At 37.6% G+C, this 17,206-nt stretch overlaps 2 protein-coding genes across 2 annotated transcripts; both read right to left on the bottom strand.

The window, feature by feature from the left end:
* Positions 1 to 2,838: 2,838 nt before the first annotated feature.
* LOC137729413 (MLO-like protein 12) lies at positions 2,839 to 8,169 on the bottom strand. Its single transcript, XM_068468358.2, has 13 exons — positions 7,526 to 8,169; positions 7,177 to 7,234; positions 6,924 to 7,078; positions 6,672 to 6,788; positions 6,237 to 6,297; positions 5,534 to 5,622; positions 5,367 to 5,441; positions 5,015 to 5,103; positions 4,485 to 4,537; positions 4,351 to 4,391; positions 4,069 to 4,242; positions 3,595 to 3,630; positions 2,839 to 3,491 (listed from the first exon to the last, which is right to left on the bottom strand). The coding sequence occupies exons 1-13, from the start codon at positions 7,649 to 7,651 to the stop codon at positions 3,042 to 3,044; spliced, it is 1,524 nt and encodes a 507-aa protein (XP_068324459.2). The 5' UTR covers positions 7,652 to 8,169; the 3' UTR covers positions 2,839 to 3,041.
* A 2,553-nt stretch (positions 8,170 to 10,722) lies between these two features.
* Positions 10,723 to 15,962, bottom strand: LOC137729412 (auxin response factor 3). The gene is made up of 12 exons (XM_068468357.2): positions 15,097 to 15,962; positions 14,921 to 14,977; positions 14,415 to 14,594; positions 14,201 to 14,285; positions 13,947 to 14,037; positions 13,711 to 13,875; positions 13,467 to 13,586; positions 13,320 to 13,395; positions 12,476 to 12,635; positions 11,534 to 12,390; positions 11,316 to 11,412; positions 10,723 to 11,050 (listed from the first exon to the last, which is right to left on the bottom strand). Exons 1-11 carry the CDS (start codon positions 15,379 to 15,381, stop codon positions 11,359 to 11,361), a joined length of 2,130 nt encoding a protein of 709 aa, XP_068324458.2. The 5' UTR covers positions 15,382 to 15,962; the 3' UTR covers positions 10,723 to 11,050; positions 11,316 to 11,358.
* Positions 15,963 to 17,206: the final 1,244 nt, after the last annotated feature.

Here is a 17,206-nt window from a genome sequence, read left to right as displayed (position 1 = left end):
GCCTGCCACCAATCATGAATGTTCTGTTCACTTCTCGGTAGTGGCATCCTGAAGCAAGCCAAATATATATATATATATATATTTGTTGACCCTAAAAGCTTCTAAGCCTACGTGGCGCGTAAATCGAGTAATCAATAAGCTAACTACGTCCATCGGTTATGTGCGGGGTGTGCCAATTCGACGGTCGAGCTCGGCCGATGAGTAAAATATGTGGATGTAGCATTGAGCGCGTTGCTGACTTCTTGATCTTGTGACTGCGGCTGAGGAAGAAACACATCTCGGCCTTCAGGTTCTAAAGCCTAAAGACAAGGCTGCTAGTCTTGCGAAGTTCACAGATTGTTGGCTCCGGGTTCGGTCACGTGATTATATTCGTAAGAGTATAAGCACGCCGAACCGGCACCAAACTATACGAATACAAGTAATCGAAAGATATGTATGTCTTGATGGTGAATGTGGTTCGATCGTCAGAATGCCGAACTCTAAAACTAACTCATAAATATCTAATCATAAAACAACTCGTCGTTTAATATGCTGAGCCCAGTAATCTGTAACACCTCACTTCGCCGAGAAAGCTAATGAGATGACATCTGCTAATAAGGACTCGAAAATCCTTCTTGACCGAAACTTGGATAAGTAACCAGTCAGCCTCAACGCAGTGCTGTTTATCCAAACTGAAGGTGCTCCACAGTCGGCTGATTCTACGGCAACAATGTTGTTAATCCAAACTGAAGATGTCACTGGTTGCCTTCACAGTCTATTTATCCGAACTGAAGATGTGTTGGCGGAAAAAAAAAAAATCTCAAGGTTGAAAGGTTTCGCGTAGAGTGAGAGTTTACACATGGCAGTTTGTGTGTTGAATTGGAGAGAGATCCTTCTCATTACCACTGCCTCTGTATTATAGGGACGTGCTGACTTGATCCTTGAATATTGCATGATATTTTTGGCATGGATCAGACTCAACTAAATGCATGGAGTTATCATGCAATTATCCAACCAATTTAAAATCTAGCTCCACCATTATCTCATTTTCTGCTTATTTTGTCTATCATTATCCAAGTATTTGATGATCTCCACGTGTTGGAACCAAGGCATGCAAATAATTAGCATGCAAGTTTATCTCTTAGCCATGCATTTCAAACCGAAGCATCACGACAATTGATTCATCTTTCCACCAAATCCGACCAGGTGCAATCATGCACTATCAAAAAGTTCAAACTTGATCCCATCTTTTCCATCCTTTCAAAGCCCACGAGTTCCAACCTGATGCAATTTGTCCGACTAGATTATTGGCATCCCGCCAAGGATATTCGAGGGTGCACTTTATTCCATCATCACTTTATAATTTTTTATCCATGCATGCTTAATAACCTTCTACCGTCTAAGTGAATTCCAAATTCATTTGTTTTATCACCATACTTTAAATGGATAATAATCAATTTGCAGCATACCACTTGAATCTGTCAGTCAACCAAACTGATCCCACCCACAAATTCACACGCCAAACATCCAAAATCAACTTTAATTGTGCAACCGTGTTTCTAGCTTGGAGATACATATTTCATCTTAATTATCATTAAAAGATAATTATGATAAAAATCAAAATATTATCCTTCAATAATAACAAAATGATCTTCACTCTTCAATCTGATGGTCAAGAACTATACTTACTCAACGACCTTGATTGCACCGGCCGATGATGTAATTTTGGATCCAAACAATATTAAACCCCACATCGAAACTCAACTGAATGTGTTCTGCCACCATGCATCTTTGATAGTCCTTCCAACTGAGCCATGCATGTATAATGTTGAATTTGCATGCATTTCTACCGCCGAAAAATTTGGCCCATTGAACAATTCCATGGCAGCACTTATGGACATGGCAGACGATCAGAACTTGGGATTTAACCAAGTTCAATCAAATATGAAACACCGCACCGAACCCCTCTCAGTTTCACCGAACCCCTTGAAACATAAAAGAAATCCAATCAATGTCAAACTCGACATGGCATTGGTCGAATGGGTCGATACCACCGAGCTCGGCTAACAATAATTGATGCCACTGGGTTGAGACTCAAACCGAGATGCACTGCTATTACGGACATTTCACACCCTCCCTTGAGTCACTGCTGAAGATTTTTCTCTTTGGCACCGAGTTCTGTAGAAACCAACAGAACTTGGGCGAGCACACCACCGAGTTTTATGAAGCACGATGACATGGCGGGCCGATACAACTTCACCGAAACTCTGAGAATCAGTTTCAATCAACGCCAAACCGGATATGGAGTCCGTCGTGTACTGTCGAACCGGAAGAACTAACTAATTAAATCTTGAAATCCAGGCCTTGAATTCAAGTTGACTTGTGCAAAAATTTCAAATTCGAAGCTATCCACGGCAAACGTATCGATGCTGCCGAATAAGTTGATACCGAACTCGGCTCATAGCGAAATAGATGGGGTGCACGGTTGGCTTCCTCTAAATATTCGGTTACTACCGGCTTCTTGACAACGGAAAATGATGCCACTCTTTCAACCCCAATGGATCCCATCTTACTTCAACCGACAAATTACTGTCGAACTGAATGGTGTCGGTCGAATGCGTGGATACGACCAAAGTTGGCGCGTAGTTCGTACTCTTGGTGCGCACATCTCTACAAGCACCACCAAAGTTGGCCCCGTTCACTCTCGGACCATCCATTTAGAACACTTCAACAAGGCATACACTAAGATCAAGAGGGACTGAAAGCCTAAAAATGCTTTTATGCTTCTTTGGCTGGTAGCTTTTAAGCAATCATAGGAGAAATATATAAGTGCCTTGTTTTTTCTTTTGGTCGAAAAAGTAAGTAAATTAACTTCATTGGCAGCAAAATCGAACCACATTTCCTAAGCTCTAATTTGATTTATGAACATAAACACAAGATGATGGGGGCAATTTTAACTGTACAAACAACCCCATCATGGCCAAAGCTAAACAAACAAACTGGTCTTCTCCAATGGCCAAATAGATATTGATCATCTTGGAGATTTTCTACTACTCCTCAAGTCAGATCCATTGATCTAATGAACCATTATTTCGCTGTCCCTCAGCTGCCTGTTTTTCTTGTGCTTTTTGGGCCTCCAGTATTTCAAGTGCTACATATTCTGCATCGTCAGACGGACGACCAAACTCTACGGTGGAGAATGAAGCCTCATGAGCACTGAAAGAAGGTGAAGTGTTTACTGATAGTGACGTTTCAAGCGAAGCATCCAACGACAATCGTGCCGGGTTCCGAAGAGCTAGGTTTTTCCTGGCCCTGGCTCTCCATTTTTTCAGCCCTATCATCACATTTGCAGTAAACACGCCTTTTCTCATTGATGTACCCATCTGCGTGACCAAAGCATAGAGAGGCAGAGTGACATAGCCGCATAGGATTTGTACCATTACACCCATGGCCAGCCTTATGACAATATCCTCAGTTTCATGGTGGAAGCATGATGTAAGCCCAAATTTGTACTGTTTTATTTTATAGAAATTAACAATTAGTTATGCAATTCGTAAAGGGAATTATCCCATTTGCAAAATTGAAACAACATATTAGGTTAAAATATTTACTTACCCAAGTCCATGTGAAGAATGCCAACTGAAAGGAATTCTGAAACACCCAGAAAAAATGACAAGTAGTTAGAAGATGATTATAGATCATCAAAAAAATTTTGTGCTTGACGTTCTTTAATAAAGAACAAACATACATTGGCATTGTCATATTTTTTCGATAAAATGTTGCTACGTTTTGTTGGCGACTGTGATTTCGACTTACAATCAATGTTATAAAAACAAACTTCTGTTTTATAGCCGGACTGGGCAACGGAAAGTGCTTAGTACGGACTAGGTTTGTTGTGGATTTTGCGCGACAATTGCCTTAGTTTGTCATATGAAGGACGCTTAGGCGACAGAAAGTGCTCCGTTGCCTAACGTTTAGTCGCGCAAGTAGTGTTTTCTACCGGCGACTATATGGAATATAGATGATCTTGTTTGCTTATTTCCATTACACTGAACTTAAAAGTTAACATATTACTAATTAAAGAATCACCTGAAACAGAATGAAGTGCAAAAGATGGAGAAGCAACTGGGGCCAGTTGAACCAGAAAAAGTGGTCACTGGGCTTCACAAGCAAAGCTCCTCTAACAACATGAGATTTATCATGGCTGTCTAGGCACATTTTAGTTATGATCTCCTGAAGCTTTGTTCCCACCAGCAAGAGCATCTGCAGAAAAAAGAACAAAAGCATATCAAATTCAGAGATCTTATATCTCTAATCACAATTAGTGTGTTAATAAGGCATAAATGGTTTTAAGTATGTTGATGTTCTTACCACTAACGGAATAAAGGGAACCCACAGATAATTGTAAAAACCTGCAGATGACAGCAAATGGTTGAGTTAGCCAAATCAAACTCGATAATTAACCAGACCTATTTGATTAATTAAATGGATTCGGGTCATGTTACCATCTGCAGTGAAGAATATGACAACAGATACTGAGAACAGCCAAATCCACCAGCTGCAAAAAAAGAATAAAAATGGATCAATTATGATTATCCCAATTCTCGGTTGGAGGGGAGTATGTGCCTTGTAATATGTTCTATGCTCCTTAGTCATGCGAAGACTGATGCAGTTTGAAACTGTTTTTAAAATAATTAATAGTGCTTTCAAAACTGTTCTTAAAATAATTAATAGTGCTTTCAAATCGTCAAAAATGCTTCTGATAATATTTGACATAAAAAGTTAGAAGTGCTTTCAGAATACAAAAAACACTTTAAGTGATTTCTAGAAGAAGCATATCCTACTTTAAGTGCTTCTTTTATTAAAATGTCTATGTGCTTTTAACAAAAGCACTTTTAAGCATCGATATTTTTTAGAGAAGCACCTTCAAATGATGAAGAGATAACCATAAGGAGATATACAACTGGAAATTGTTATGCGAAAGAGTTAACGTCAAGTGGTTATGTTCATGAAGAGCCATCTTAATTATGTTTACCTTGATCCCATAACCACACCAAAGTCCTTCTCCAAATTTCGTCTTATATATTTCTGGAAGTCAAAACGGCTTCCTTCTGCAAAATGTGCCTAGAAGTAAAGAAGCAAAAGAAATCATTAAATTTGACCATGCATGTTTTGATTTATTTAAAGAGAAATGCTAAGGAGACTCTATCAAACCGTTAAATGCAAGACGCTTCATAAACTTTCTGCCACCTCATATTTTTAGCACAATATTTTATAATATTGACACAAAAATTAGCGTTAAATTGTGAGGTGTCAGAGAATCCATAGATAAACCTATATTCTCCTTAGAATTTCTCTTATTAAATTGGATTGGAATTTTCTAATACCGTTATGAATCCATGTCTGAGAGTGAAGTAATCCACTCTTGATACAGAATTAAAGAATTGTCTCAGAAAGCTGACCTGCAGATGGAAAAAGACACATCAAGCTTCCTATTGGTTTTAACTTTTAACAGAAAATGGTGGTGGTTAATTAGTTTTGATTGAGTTTTTACCGGCCAACGGAGGAATCCGTGATCACTCCAACATCTCAAATGCCGCTTCCCAAATGATGTTTGATGTGCGAGCTGAAACCTTCGTGGATCTACATTATTATTTGGACTAACACATAATTAGTGACGATAAATGGTTTAAAAACTCAGTCGTTACAAAATACCAATTGCGACGCGTCTCAGCCGCAGCCAATTAAAATATGATTTAGGCACGCTGTTGGCCGTTGTTGACTACCATTGACATCATTTCAATTATAAAAATTAAAAAAAAAAAATCATTTTTAAACAATTAAACACATAAGAATTCCATTTTATAATAAAAAATATTTAAGACATAAGAATTCCATTTTATAATAAAAAAATACTTAAGACATAAAAAACCCATAAGAATTCCATTTTATAATAAAAAATACTTAAGACATTATTTTGATGAAGGCATTGTTTAACGCTTATTGCACACGGCATTGACATTTGATTGGTGACTGCTGATGGTTTTTTTTTTTTAAATTTTTATCTGTAAAGTGTTTCTCGTTGATGTTAAAAATTGTTGGAGGGACAACTCAAATTGATCATTTTTCTATATTTTCTGTGAATTTTCAATCATATCAAATATTTCCTTTAAAATTATTTGATCATCTCAAATCATATGGTGAGAGTTTCTTTTTTTCTTTTTTTTTTTCGACAAAAAAAAAAAAAAAATTCATACCGTGAGTAAATTGATACTCCAATGTTCTGGTTTCTGCCTCCCAAAGCTCCCACCTTTTCATCTGGAACAACAAAAGTATTTAACAAAGCCACCATAGTCAAACTCGGGTCCAACGTCGCCATTGTTGAAAACACAAAAAGAAAGAAAAGGGAAAGGAAAATGCTTCCAAGTCCCCAAGATTTCAAAAGCAGACAAAGAAACTCCGATGCATCTATCAAATCATATACAATTATACATAGTACTTTGACTATTATGTTATGGAACAAGGAAAGTACCGGAAATTTCTGAAATAGTAAAACTGGAAGAATTTGATGACCATATCGTTTCACATCTCTCTCACTTATGTACATTTTTTTCACATCTCTCTCAATCTCCGTCTTTTACCTTTCACTCCCCATGCGTTAAACATGTACATTAGTGAATGGAATTACGTACCTTGGCCATACCAAGAGCGAAGGTGAGGACACAAAACGAAATGTGGAACGCAGCAAGCACAAAAATTAAGTATTGGAGTTCATTCGCGCCCTCCCTGGACATCAAAGAAACTTTTCCCTGTTCAGTATTGTTCATCAACCATTAGTCCCATCATTAATTCTGAAATACAGATATAGTAATTAACCATTAAACATGCATTAATCAGTTCTAATTAAGATTGGTTTAATTAATTGTAAATAAGTAGATATATACCTGGTTAGAGCATTTGGTTTCCTCTTCGGCATCACTGTGGGTGGAGCTCTTGCAAGGAAGAAAAGAATCACCCAAGCTTTTAGAGATGCAGATATTTGCAATTGGCTTTTGACCAACGGTTAGTAGCAACGATATGAACCCTAGCAGCATCAATTCTACATAATATACAGAGAGAGACAGTTTCAGAAACCAAACTATCCAAATTAATTATGATTTCTATTTTCTCATGAATATGAATGTTATGGATTCTAACCTGATTTGATCTTATCAAGAGCCTGAATGAGAGCCTTCCTTTTCAACCTATGAAAATACTGCAAAAATGTTCGATACCGATCATCATTTCCCCCATGTTAAAAGTCCAGCTGATTAATCGATATCAGCCTTGCATGCAACAAAGTTAAAAGTTGATACAAGTGATCCGGGAGGGGAAATTCAAACGAAAAAACCTCGGAAGTAAATGTTCTTAACCACATGAGCTACAGAAACTGCTTTCTTAATCAATGCAAGTTAAAATGCAGATATATACGAAGTTTATAACTTCGAATTCAACCCATAGATACACACACACACACACACAGATATGGATATATAACTGTACGAACCTTGTGTGAAAGATGAAGCAAATACTCTATAATTGTGGAGACCACTATCAACACAAAGACAACGGTGGCTACAGCCCATGTTGGCGTAGCTTCAAGTGTGCTTGCAGCTTCGTTGTCTCCAGCCATCGCTCTCTCTCTTCGCTCTCTGTCTCTCTGAAAACCTAATGTATGCTTATTAAACTAGCTAAATGTAAAAGAAGGATAACATATAGACCTCCTGGCTCATGGGACCCAGTGGAGTTCAGAGAAGATGCTAAGTTGGTCATAAAATAGGGGCTTTTTCTGCATGAGGTTCGCCATGTCTGACTCTTCCTCGGTCGTTTACTGTTCTCATGACGTGTTCACATATATAAAGACAAACTCAAGGGAATGGGAAATGCGTACAGTCCAACCCATCACAGGCAGCACACCTCTCGTTCTCTTCCAGATGTGTTTATATATGCCGCTAGCGGTTGTATAAAAAGACAATGCATGCTCCATCACATGTGGAAATAACTAAAAATTGCATGGAAGGATTGCACTTTATGAGACATGAAGAATATTAGTAAATCCAGAAGGGTATTTTCCTGGTTTTTCTTACGTGGGAATGTTAATTAGGAGATTAAGGACTTAAAATCCGAGTTGTTGGTGAATGAACAGGCGTCGGAGTTTCTTAGCTTTTACACCTGCTTTTTGATGTTTAATACTTTAAGCACGTGTTTGTGATTTTCATGGTATATTATTAGACACGGTTTCTTGTTTTTTGGACCACAAAAAATGATTTTCAAGGACACATGAATCCTTGACTCTCTATACATCACTGTAGCAAATTATTGAAATTAATTTGCATCATTGCATATGCAATATGTCAATATCATATGATCAATGCCACACTAATCAGTACGTATTTATAATCAAAATTGACGGCCAAAAACTAACTCTTTTTAAATAAAAAGTTTGTAGTTCAAATAACATTCATTTGTTTGTACACGGTTGCACTTAAGGTTATGACTTCTTGAGAATGCTGACGACTGAGTTGAATTACATTCTTTAAATAAGGGGTCTTTTGATATGGGTCCAATTTTATAAGCCTGTTTTGAATGGAATCCATTTATATTACATAAGCATAAGTGGGGGCTAGTAAGTACAACAATCATCCATGTCAGCAATTAAAATGCACATAATTTACCAACAAAATTACAACAAGTGCCATTAGAGCCCTTTATCAGGTCTCTTGCAGATTTGTCTCTCTGTTTATTCAAAAACCTTATCCTCCCATCTTTCAAATTGGTTTGCGTCCGTATCCAGCGGAAACCTTGAAACAAATCTCCTAAATCCATATGAAGCTATGAAAGCTATAAAATTTCTCCCAGTATATGATGAAAACAGAATAGGCGAAGATCTGGTTCTAGCCTCCCGGTATACTTGGAGAACAGGTACTTTAAAATTTTTCGAAGTATGCATTGGATCAGTTTTCTTTGATACCTGTTTTCCCCCTGAAGTATACCTATAGAGCACATCTCACTTAAGGTTGTTAAGTGGAATTTGTCGGAATTGTATGCAAAGATGGAAATTATGAAGATCCATGAGTTGGAGGTATGTTTATCCTACCCATCGATTTGGTTTACCTGTAAAACAGGTATTGTGTTCTATAGGTATACCTGTAGAACAGGTATTGTAGAACAATCAAATCTATAGGTATACCTGTGAAACAAGTATTGTGCCTATTTGTTGGTTTCATGGTGATAGAATGTAATATTTAAGTTCATACCCTTTTTTTTTTTTGTTAAACAGTTATGACTGTGGAGTTGCTGTGATGTATATTGCACAACAAAAAGCTGATGGAGAATTAGTCGAAGGTGTCTTTTCGGCAGAGGCGATGAAGAATATGAGAGCACATGTCCTTTGTAGATTCATAAATGAGGGAGATGGTAGCTGGGAAAAGGAAGACTAGGATAAAGAAGTTATGCGAAGTTTGAGTTTTTGTTTCATTTAAGTGTTTCAATTCAATAAAATGATGGGACTCCAATCCATCCGAATTCATTGTCTACTAGATAAGTTTAAGCCTTCCTTAAAAATAGATTGATAAGAAATTCAAATTAAAAAATTGTTATCAAGAAATCTGGGAGAAAGATGAAAGACTACTAAATAATGAATTTGAATTCTGATAAAAATTTAAAACGTGGGTAATATATGGAGAACGTGCCAAATCTATAAGAGGGTAAAATAGTAATAACAGTGCAAAAAAATCAACCTAATCAGAAAAATTGCTGACATGGAATCCTAATCATTGGAGCTAAGTCAAAAATAACTAAAAATTGGACTAATCCTAATATTGGGCTATAAAATTGGACCAATTTCAAGTTTCCCCTTTAAATAAATAAGAGAATCAAAGGGGAGGATCTTAAACTGTGTCCAATAAACCTTTTTTTTTTGCTTTTTTTTTTTTTTTTTTGTGGTGAACGTGTTCCAAGAAAATTGCTGAAACAAAGGCTGCTCAAAATATAATATTCCATTAATTCAATAATTTAAGACTTTCAATTTATATGACAGGACATGTTCCAAACAATCGCACACCGTGCAAAATTTTGCGAATTGTGCTGCAAGGAATAATAAAACTGAATTGAAACGTTGAGAAATTCAAATTGGTTTTTTTAAAGTGAAATTTTTTGAGTACTTTCTGTCAGCTTTAACGTTAATTTTCATTTCAATGTTATAAAATATTGTGTAAAAAATAAAAGATGACAAAGTTCATGGAGAGTCCCATTTTTAAGTCTCCATAACATTTCTCTTGAAAAGTTTGCCAATCCCTTATAAGATTTGGTCAAAATTTGACAAGAGCAATCACACATTCTTTGAATAATATTCTAAAAGATAAATAGTTCAAATCGTTAAAACATATTAAGGATTAAGCCCTACAAAAACTACGTAGAAAAAATATTGTGCAACGAATCCGTCCCCTTTAACAATTATCCAAAAAGCAAAATGAAATTATTTGTTTAAAAAACAAAAATTATTGTACATCTGGTACGTAAAGAGAGTAAAAAAGGTCGGCTGAGTACGCCCAAACAACTAATTAAACAGTCTAAACCCAATAATAATTCAAAATTTTAGAATTGTACATTCTCCAACAATAACTACATCACCAAATTTGTTAATTGTTTTAAATATAATCATAACTATAAACGATAAATTAATTTAAGAAAATAGCAGGTCACTTTTGGACAGAACAAACATCACGTAGGGGCAATAATTTAATTAAATATTACAATCGGGTAGATAGAATTTGCCTTAGTTCAGATAGGCCCTCTTTCAACAGGACTATCATGAGGGTGAAGCAATATTAGTTTAGATTCTACAAACTTTTGTCCTCAAAGCTGAATTAACAATACAAATCAAAGCCACTTGAAGCGCTTAGTTACAATTTTTGCCTCAAAAATTAAGTTACACAAACGACAGCACACACATAAACCCGAGGAAAACCCGAGCGTCGAACGTTTTCTTCTTCAGTACAAAGCATAACTATTGACATTACGGTAACATTGCCTGCAAAAAACGAAGTTCAAACAAATAAACAACCGAACCACAAGCATCTTCTTCATGTTAATCGGGTTACTTGTACGACTTTTGAAGGATGTACTGCGACGACATATTTGGCCACAATGAGTTCCATAGGTAAGGTTTACAAGCGCACTTCAAGCCATACGATATGGAAGTTTTGCCAAGAGACGGGCAACGAAGAATGCATGTAGATTCCGATGCTAGGTGGCAAACAGATCAAAAACAGAAAGATAGACGGTTGAGCACTTACTAGTTACTGCCGTGGATCATCTGCAACAAGCACAGAATGATCACTATCCTTGCAAACAGCTTTCCATCCTTTCTCCGCGCCAGTCAAAAGCCCAATCCTACACATACCACCCCCTCTCGCAAATCAGATAATCATTCGCGTGCATCTTATACAAGATTAAATATCCCCCAATTCTAACAATTGAAAATTGTATTTCATGCAGCAAAGAGGTTGCTTACTTTAGTACAGGTAATTCCAACTGCTGAAGTCATCAAAGGAGGCTTTGAATGAAACCGCACTCCAGCAGTAGGGGCTTGATCTGGGACACATTTGTCCTCAGACAATGAGAAACCAAAGAGTCTACAGCTACCTTTGGTTGGTGAAACTGAATCCTGACTGCCACTAAATGTTGATCGACTTATAACTGGATCATTTGAAATACTGTAAGAATGCGTGCCTCCATGATCTTCCCTGCTGAAGTTACGTTCACCAAATGAGGATGATGTTTGCCTTCCACCGTCATATTCAGAGACATATGGAGTTCGATTTATAACTGTATGTTCCTCTTGGTTATGACCATTGTATACCGAATTGAATTCCATAACTGGGTTGATTGCTTGCTGGAACATTAACACAGACGATGGTGATGAAACTTGCACAGATGCGGCAGATGGGTGCACATGTGTATTATTGCTCTGCATCATGGTGGACCATCCATTTCTAAAGCCGGGCACCTGAAAACCATCATAGACTCCAGGTCCACCATATTCATGAGCTTTATTAGAAGTGGGAGCTCTTCCATATGGTGAGCTTGGAAATATTTCTTGACCTTGCAAGACCTTATGGAATCGGAGTGATTCACCAAAGCCTATGCCTTTTGAGGCAATTTCAGAATCCACAAGTGACTGTCTGAGACCATTACTTCCAGCAGCAATCCCAGAACCACCGGAACCGTGGAAGACTCTCCTTGCTTCAGATGGATGCGGATTCTGAACACCTAGACCACTGAAAGGAGTATCAAACCCCGAAATTTCTTGACCTTGCAAGACCTTCTGGAACCTTAAAGATTCCCCAAAGTCTGATGCTCCATTCCCATCTGAAAAGGAAACACTCAAATAAATCAATTAAGTTGCAGAGATCAATTTTATGATGAATTGTCACGCTACGATTGCAGGACATACTAGGAACTGGAAATTCTGGTTTTGTTGCAGACAAACCAATCCTGGACCTCTTCAAACCAGTTCCCATTAGGCTATGGGAACTAGAAACAGAACCGGATGGCTCAATTTCCCATGGGGAAACCCTGCCATGCTTACTTGTGTCTATATCATCCCACCTGACCTGTAAGAGCACATAAATGTTCAAAACCTATATATCTAGAGCCAATGACAAGAACGAATTAAACTAGAAGTCATGCTATAGAATAGAGGAAACATTGCTTATGATATTTAGGTAAACGACTTTCACGTCAGTGAAAAATAACTCACTATCAAGACATTATTGCTCATAGACCCTGAGTGTCTACTCCAAAGGACTACGAGCAGGGTGGCTTCATAAACAATTAAGATAAACTTTGTCGCTACTACAAGAGAAAACTTATTCTTCCAGTCTAAATTTAGCCAGAAACTCTACCAAATCGTGACATTTCACATGATATATGAAAATAAGTGTACACAATTCATCCTAGTTAGAACATGATGAAGCTAGCCACTTTGTTTTGTTACCTTTTGCACTCTCACACTTCAACTATTGTTCAAAAAAAGCTTATCACAGTTTTGTTCATGAAATGGTTTTTGGAATCTCAAAGTAGAAAAACAAATACGAAAAGTGTCCCATAAAAAAGATAAATACAGAATTTATGGTCCCCTAAGGATAACTTTTGGTTTAGTGCCTGAAGTGGATACTGCATAGGCTAGATATAACATTTGCATTCACCACCCGGCCCTTCTCAAGCAGATAAAAGCATATGCACAAACAAAAAAGTGAAAAAAAAAAAAAAAAAAGATATATACAGAAAATACGTACAACTAGGCATTTCCATTTTGAACCAGGCCATCTTATAGGATCCAATGCACCAATCCCTGTTATCAACCCAGTGTATCTGCCAACACGAAAAATTTAATCAAAATTCTGAGCATAACTACAACTATTTCAAAAGTAAGAATGCCAAACCTTCGCTCTGCTGCATCTTCAGTTTCAAAACGCATTTTGAACCTCATTCCAGCAGAAAAGCAATGATCAAGGCTCCTCAAAAACTTACGGGAAGGTATTATGAATTCAGAAGAGCTGGCCCTACAAGATCATGGAAGATTATAAGGAAAAAAGATGCAGAAGGAAAGAAAGGTCTAAAGTCTCAAAAGCACGGCGACTTTCAAGATTACGTTAGAAATATGATAAATGACGAAAGCCAAATTACCTTGGATTGTAGTACACATTAAAAGCATTCTTTGTGGATACAGCATTCACCACATCGGTGACAGTGCTATAGTTCAATTGCTGGCTACAAAGAGTTGGACAAGAAGTAGAACTTTTAACCTGGGCTGCCCTTCTAATTCCTAGCCTCAGTTCTCCATCGTCACCCCTATTATAAATACTGGATGAGAATTATAAATAAAGGCATCCAAAATATCTTTAGTCGAAGGCTTTATATACCTAAGAAACAGCACTGCATCTCCAGAGACGAGCTTCTTCTTGTTCACAAAAGCACTCCACCCAGTGGTGAGCAAATGCCTCCGTGGCTGCCCTACTCAAACCAATTGGAAAAAGGAATAAGAAACAGAAAAACATTGAATCCAAAGCATCCAATTTACAAAATTCATTACACTCTAATAAGATTGCTACCGTTTCGTGGAAAGATAAACCCCCAACTAATGAAGCACAAAAAGGGATCATATTTTTTGCATTACCCCTATAGATATGTCGGAACCTCCACTCCAGGCCATGCAGATCCTTTGCTACAAGCTCTTGTGAAGGCCTTTGTTGAGTGTAATCCTACAAGAACAATCGATTCACCTCAAAAACAAAATACTAACATGTACTTGATTGGACTAATGATTCGGTCTCATAAAAATTATGCTGAAGCTGAACTAAATGTTGGGGAAAAATATGAACTAGGAATACCAAGGGAGGAAAGCAATCCTCGGCAGCACGACGAGGCACAGAGAACCCTCCGTGAGTGCTAGTATCGGAAGCAGTAAGGGTTTTGCAGAACATGTGGGGTGTGGTTGACTTCCCCATTGCCTCAATATCCTCCTCGCCATCTGCATCGGTTTCCCCTTCCCGCAATCCGTGCTCAATTTCCTACACAGATTAAAGCATTAGTGAATTCACCTCCCTGTTTAATAGATAAAAACATCACACAATCACCGGGAAAAGTAAAAAAATATTAAAACATCGACCCCGAAATCAAATTGTACAAATTATATAAGTAATTAATTCATAAATTCATAAAATGACTATTAGTAAGGAGACCGACATGCTAAACATATAATCTTTAAAAATGCCAAAGCGGGAAAGAAAGAAAGTGAAGTTCTATAGATTGGGTTTTTAATTGTTTCGGTTCTACGGAATGTCAGCATTTTCTCAGGAACCAAACAGAAAATAAAAACCTGTACAAATAAACCCACCTCACTTTCAGGAACAAGTGAAACCTGAGCGAAGACATCGTCAGTGCCAGACTCAGCCTGCGACCAAAAAAACCTAAAGAAATTGAGAACCCAGATAGCAAAAACCCCAAAAGCTATCAAGTTTCATCAGAAATCCAAAACCCCAAAAGCATTGTCGAGAGAGAGAGAAGACTGACATGAAGCTTGACATCAACAACCCGACAGAAGAGGTGGGGCGGGAGATCATAAGCCGAGGTCGGAAAATCCGATACTTGCTCCAGGTGGCCCTGCGGCAGATACACCACCAGAGTCCCTTTCTTCGGCAGCGAAATCAATGGGCCCGCGCAGGCGTGCCAGAGCTCCAAGCACACCGACGCCGACGAACCCAAAGCATCGGAGACAGAGGAGGCCGAAGACGACGAGACGGGCGACGGCGTTTCCTCGTCCTCCGTCGCACTGTTCAGATCGATTAGACCAGCCATGTGTAAATAAACAGAAACTGCACGTACCCAACAAGCGGAAGAGGAAGAAGAAGAAGAAGAAGGAGAAAAGCACTTGGATTTTTGCTTCTGCTTATGCTTGTGCTTGTTTATAATATGGAGATGAGAAAAGAGAGAGCATAGGAGGTTTCATTTCTGCATTTTGAGAGATGGGTTTGATGGCATTTTGCTAAAAGAAAGCTCAGAAAAGCACTTCTCTCTTTACTGCTTAATTTTTAATTTTTATTTAATTTTCTTGTGGATGGGCTTTTGGGCATCAAATCAAAGTTCAAAGCTTTTATAATTTGGAGTAGAGAAAAACAAAACAGAAATTAATACGCAAAAAATCAGATAAGATAATTAATACGGTACTTTTGTTGGTGTTGAATTGAATCCCTTTGTTTTTAAATAAAAAAAGATTAAATTTCTTTCTCTGTCTGCAGGCTGAGCTGCAGCACTGCTGCTGCTGCTGCAAAGCTGCAACTGCTGGGTGTGGTGTGTGGCAGAAAGACAGCGAGAGAGAGAGAGAGAGAGAGAGAGAGAGAGAGAGTGTGTGTGTGAGGTTTTTTTGGTTTAATCGGTTCGAAATTTAATAAAATATCATGGACTGAAAAGTGGAGGTGTTGTACGGCATCCCCTGTATTTCCGGGCGGATGTCTATTCTGTCCCCTTCTACTCCATCAAATCTCACTCGTATCCCCCCCCCTTCCTCTTCCTTACTGAATCTTCATTCTCTCCTTCCTCCCATATTTAATTTATTTTAAGAGAAATCCTAACCCAATTTTTTTAGGGATATTCTAATATTTTACAGTTTAACATTAATTATTATACTAACATATTAATATTGTGCCAAAAATATAAAGTGTTAGAAAGTTCATGAAGAGTCTCACTTTTAAGAAGTCTCCTAAATGCTTCTCTTATTTTAATGAAGATTTTGACAAAACCAAAAATAAACACTTCCTTTTCGCCACTCCTCTTTTGTGAAAGCAAACCCCCTATTTGGGTTGTCTTCTCTTTTTTTTCGTATCGCTTTTGAAGTCATTGGGTTGCTAATTTATCATTCTAGTTTTATAATTTAGAAGATGGTGAATGATAAATGGTTGTGTGTTTGGTTTATTACACAAGCAGTTCTTCGGTTTAGACTCTTAAACCTGTGGTTGTACAGCCAAAGACTCTTCAGGACTTAGATCAAGGTGCGGTGGTGGTTAGGGCCAAAATACAAGGGTGGGATTCGATGGCTGCACTCAATAATTTCTTCTATTACGCATTGTCATATGCTTCAATTTTATTACATATCAGTACATTATTGACTTTGAATCCTAACAACCGTGGCATTCAAGGCAATTTTCTTGTAATTTGGGGAAGTTTTGGGTTTTATCTTCTCCTCCCTATGTTTCTTGGGGTCATTTTCTCCTGCACAACAAAAGCATTTGTTAAACTGTCCAAAAGCAAGTAAAATGTGGGTAATATAAAATACCCAACTTTCAAAAACTAAAGTGTACTCATAGGAACTTTTCTTTTTTAGGGCAATCCTTCCTCATCTCCCAAATCTAAATTGGGTGGGTATTTTAGCAACCTGCACTTGTGGGCTTTATACATTCAACTTTGGCAAGCTTTACCTTTACCACTCACTCACTTGGTAACTTGGAAGAGAAAAAAAAGAAAAAAAAAAAAGAGAGAGAAAAACATGGTCCAAATTCAAAAGTAACATACATGATGTTGAAGACATTCTTCACTTTTGCTGCAAATTTACCCAACTGCTTTATTTGCCCATGTTTGGATATTTCCATAAGAGTCTTATTGCCCATTATTTCTTGTTAATTTCTTA

Source organism: Pyrus communis, chromosome 10 (genome assembly GCF_041283825.1).
Source record: "Pyrus communis isolate YQ-2024b chromosome 10, ASM4128382v1, whole genome shotgun sequence".
In the NCBI taxonomy this organism is placed as follows: Eukaryota; Viridiplantae; Streptophyta; class Magnoliopsida; order Rosales; family Rosaceae; genus Pyrus; species Pyrus communis.
This window is presented reverse-complemented; position numbering and strand designations above follow the sequence as displayed.

Excerpts from the sequence above, each read along its gene's own strand:
- LOC137729413 (XM_068468358.2), bottom strand. The coding sequence starts at position 7,651 with ATGGCTGGAGACAACGAAGCTGCAAGCACACTTGAAGCTACGCCAACA. Across the intron at positions 5,104-5,366 it reads TCAGACATGGATTCATAACG|GCACATTTTGCAGAAGGAAG; the intron begins GTATTAGAAAAT and ends CTTTACTTCTAG. Across the intron at positions 4,392-4,484 it reads CATATTCTTCACTGCAGATG|GTTTTTACAATTATCTGTGG; the intron begins GTAACATGACCC and ends TGTCATCTGCAG.
- LOC137729412 (XM_068468357.2), bottom strand. The coding sequence starts at position 15,381 with ATGGCTGGTCTAATCGATCTGAACAGTGCGACGGAGGACGAGGAAACG. Across the intron at positions 12,636-13,319 it reads CAAAATGGAAATGCCTAGTT|GTCAGGTGGGATGATATAGA; the intron begins GTACGTATTTTC and ends GTGCTCTTACAG. Across the intron at positions 12,391-12,475 it reads ACCAGAATTTCCAGTTCCTA|ATGGGAATGGAGCATCAGAC; the intron begins GTATGTCCTGCA and ends TTTCCTTTTCAG.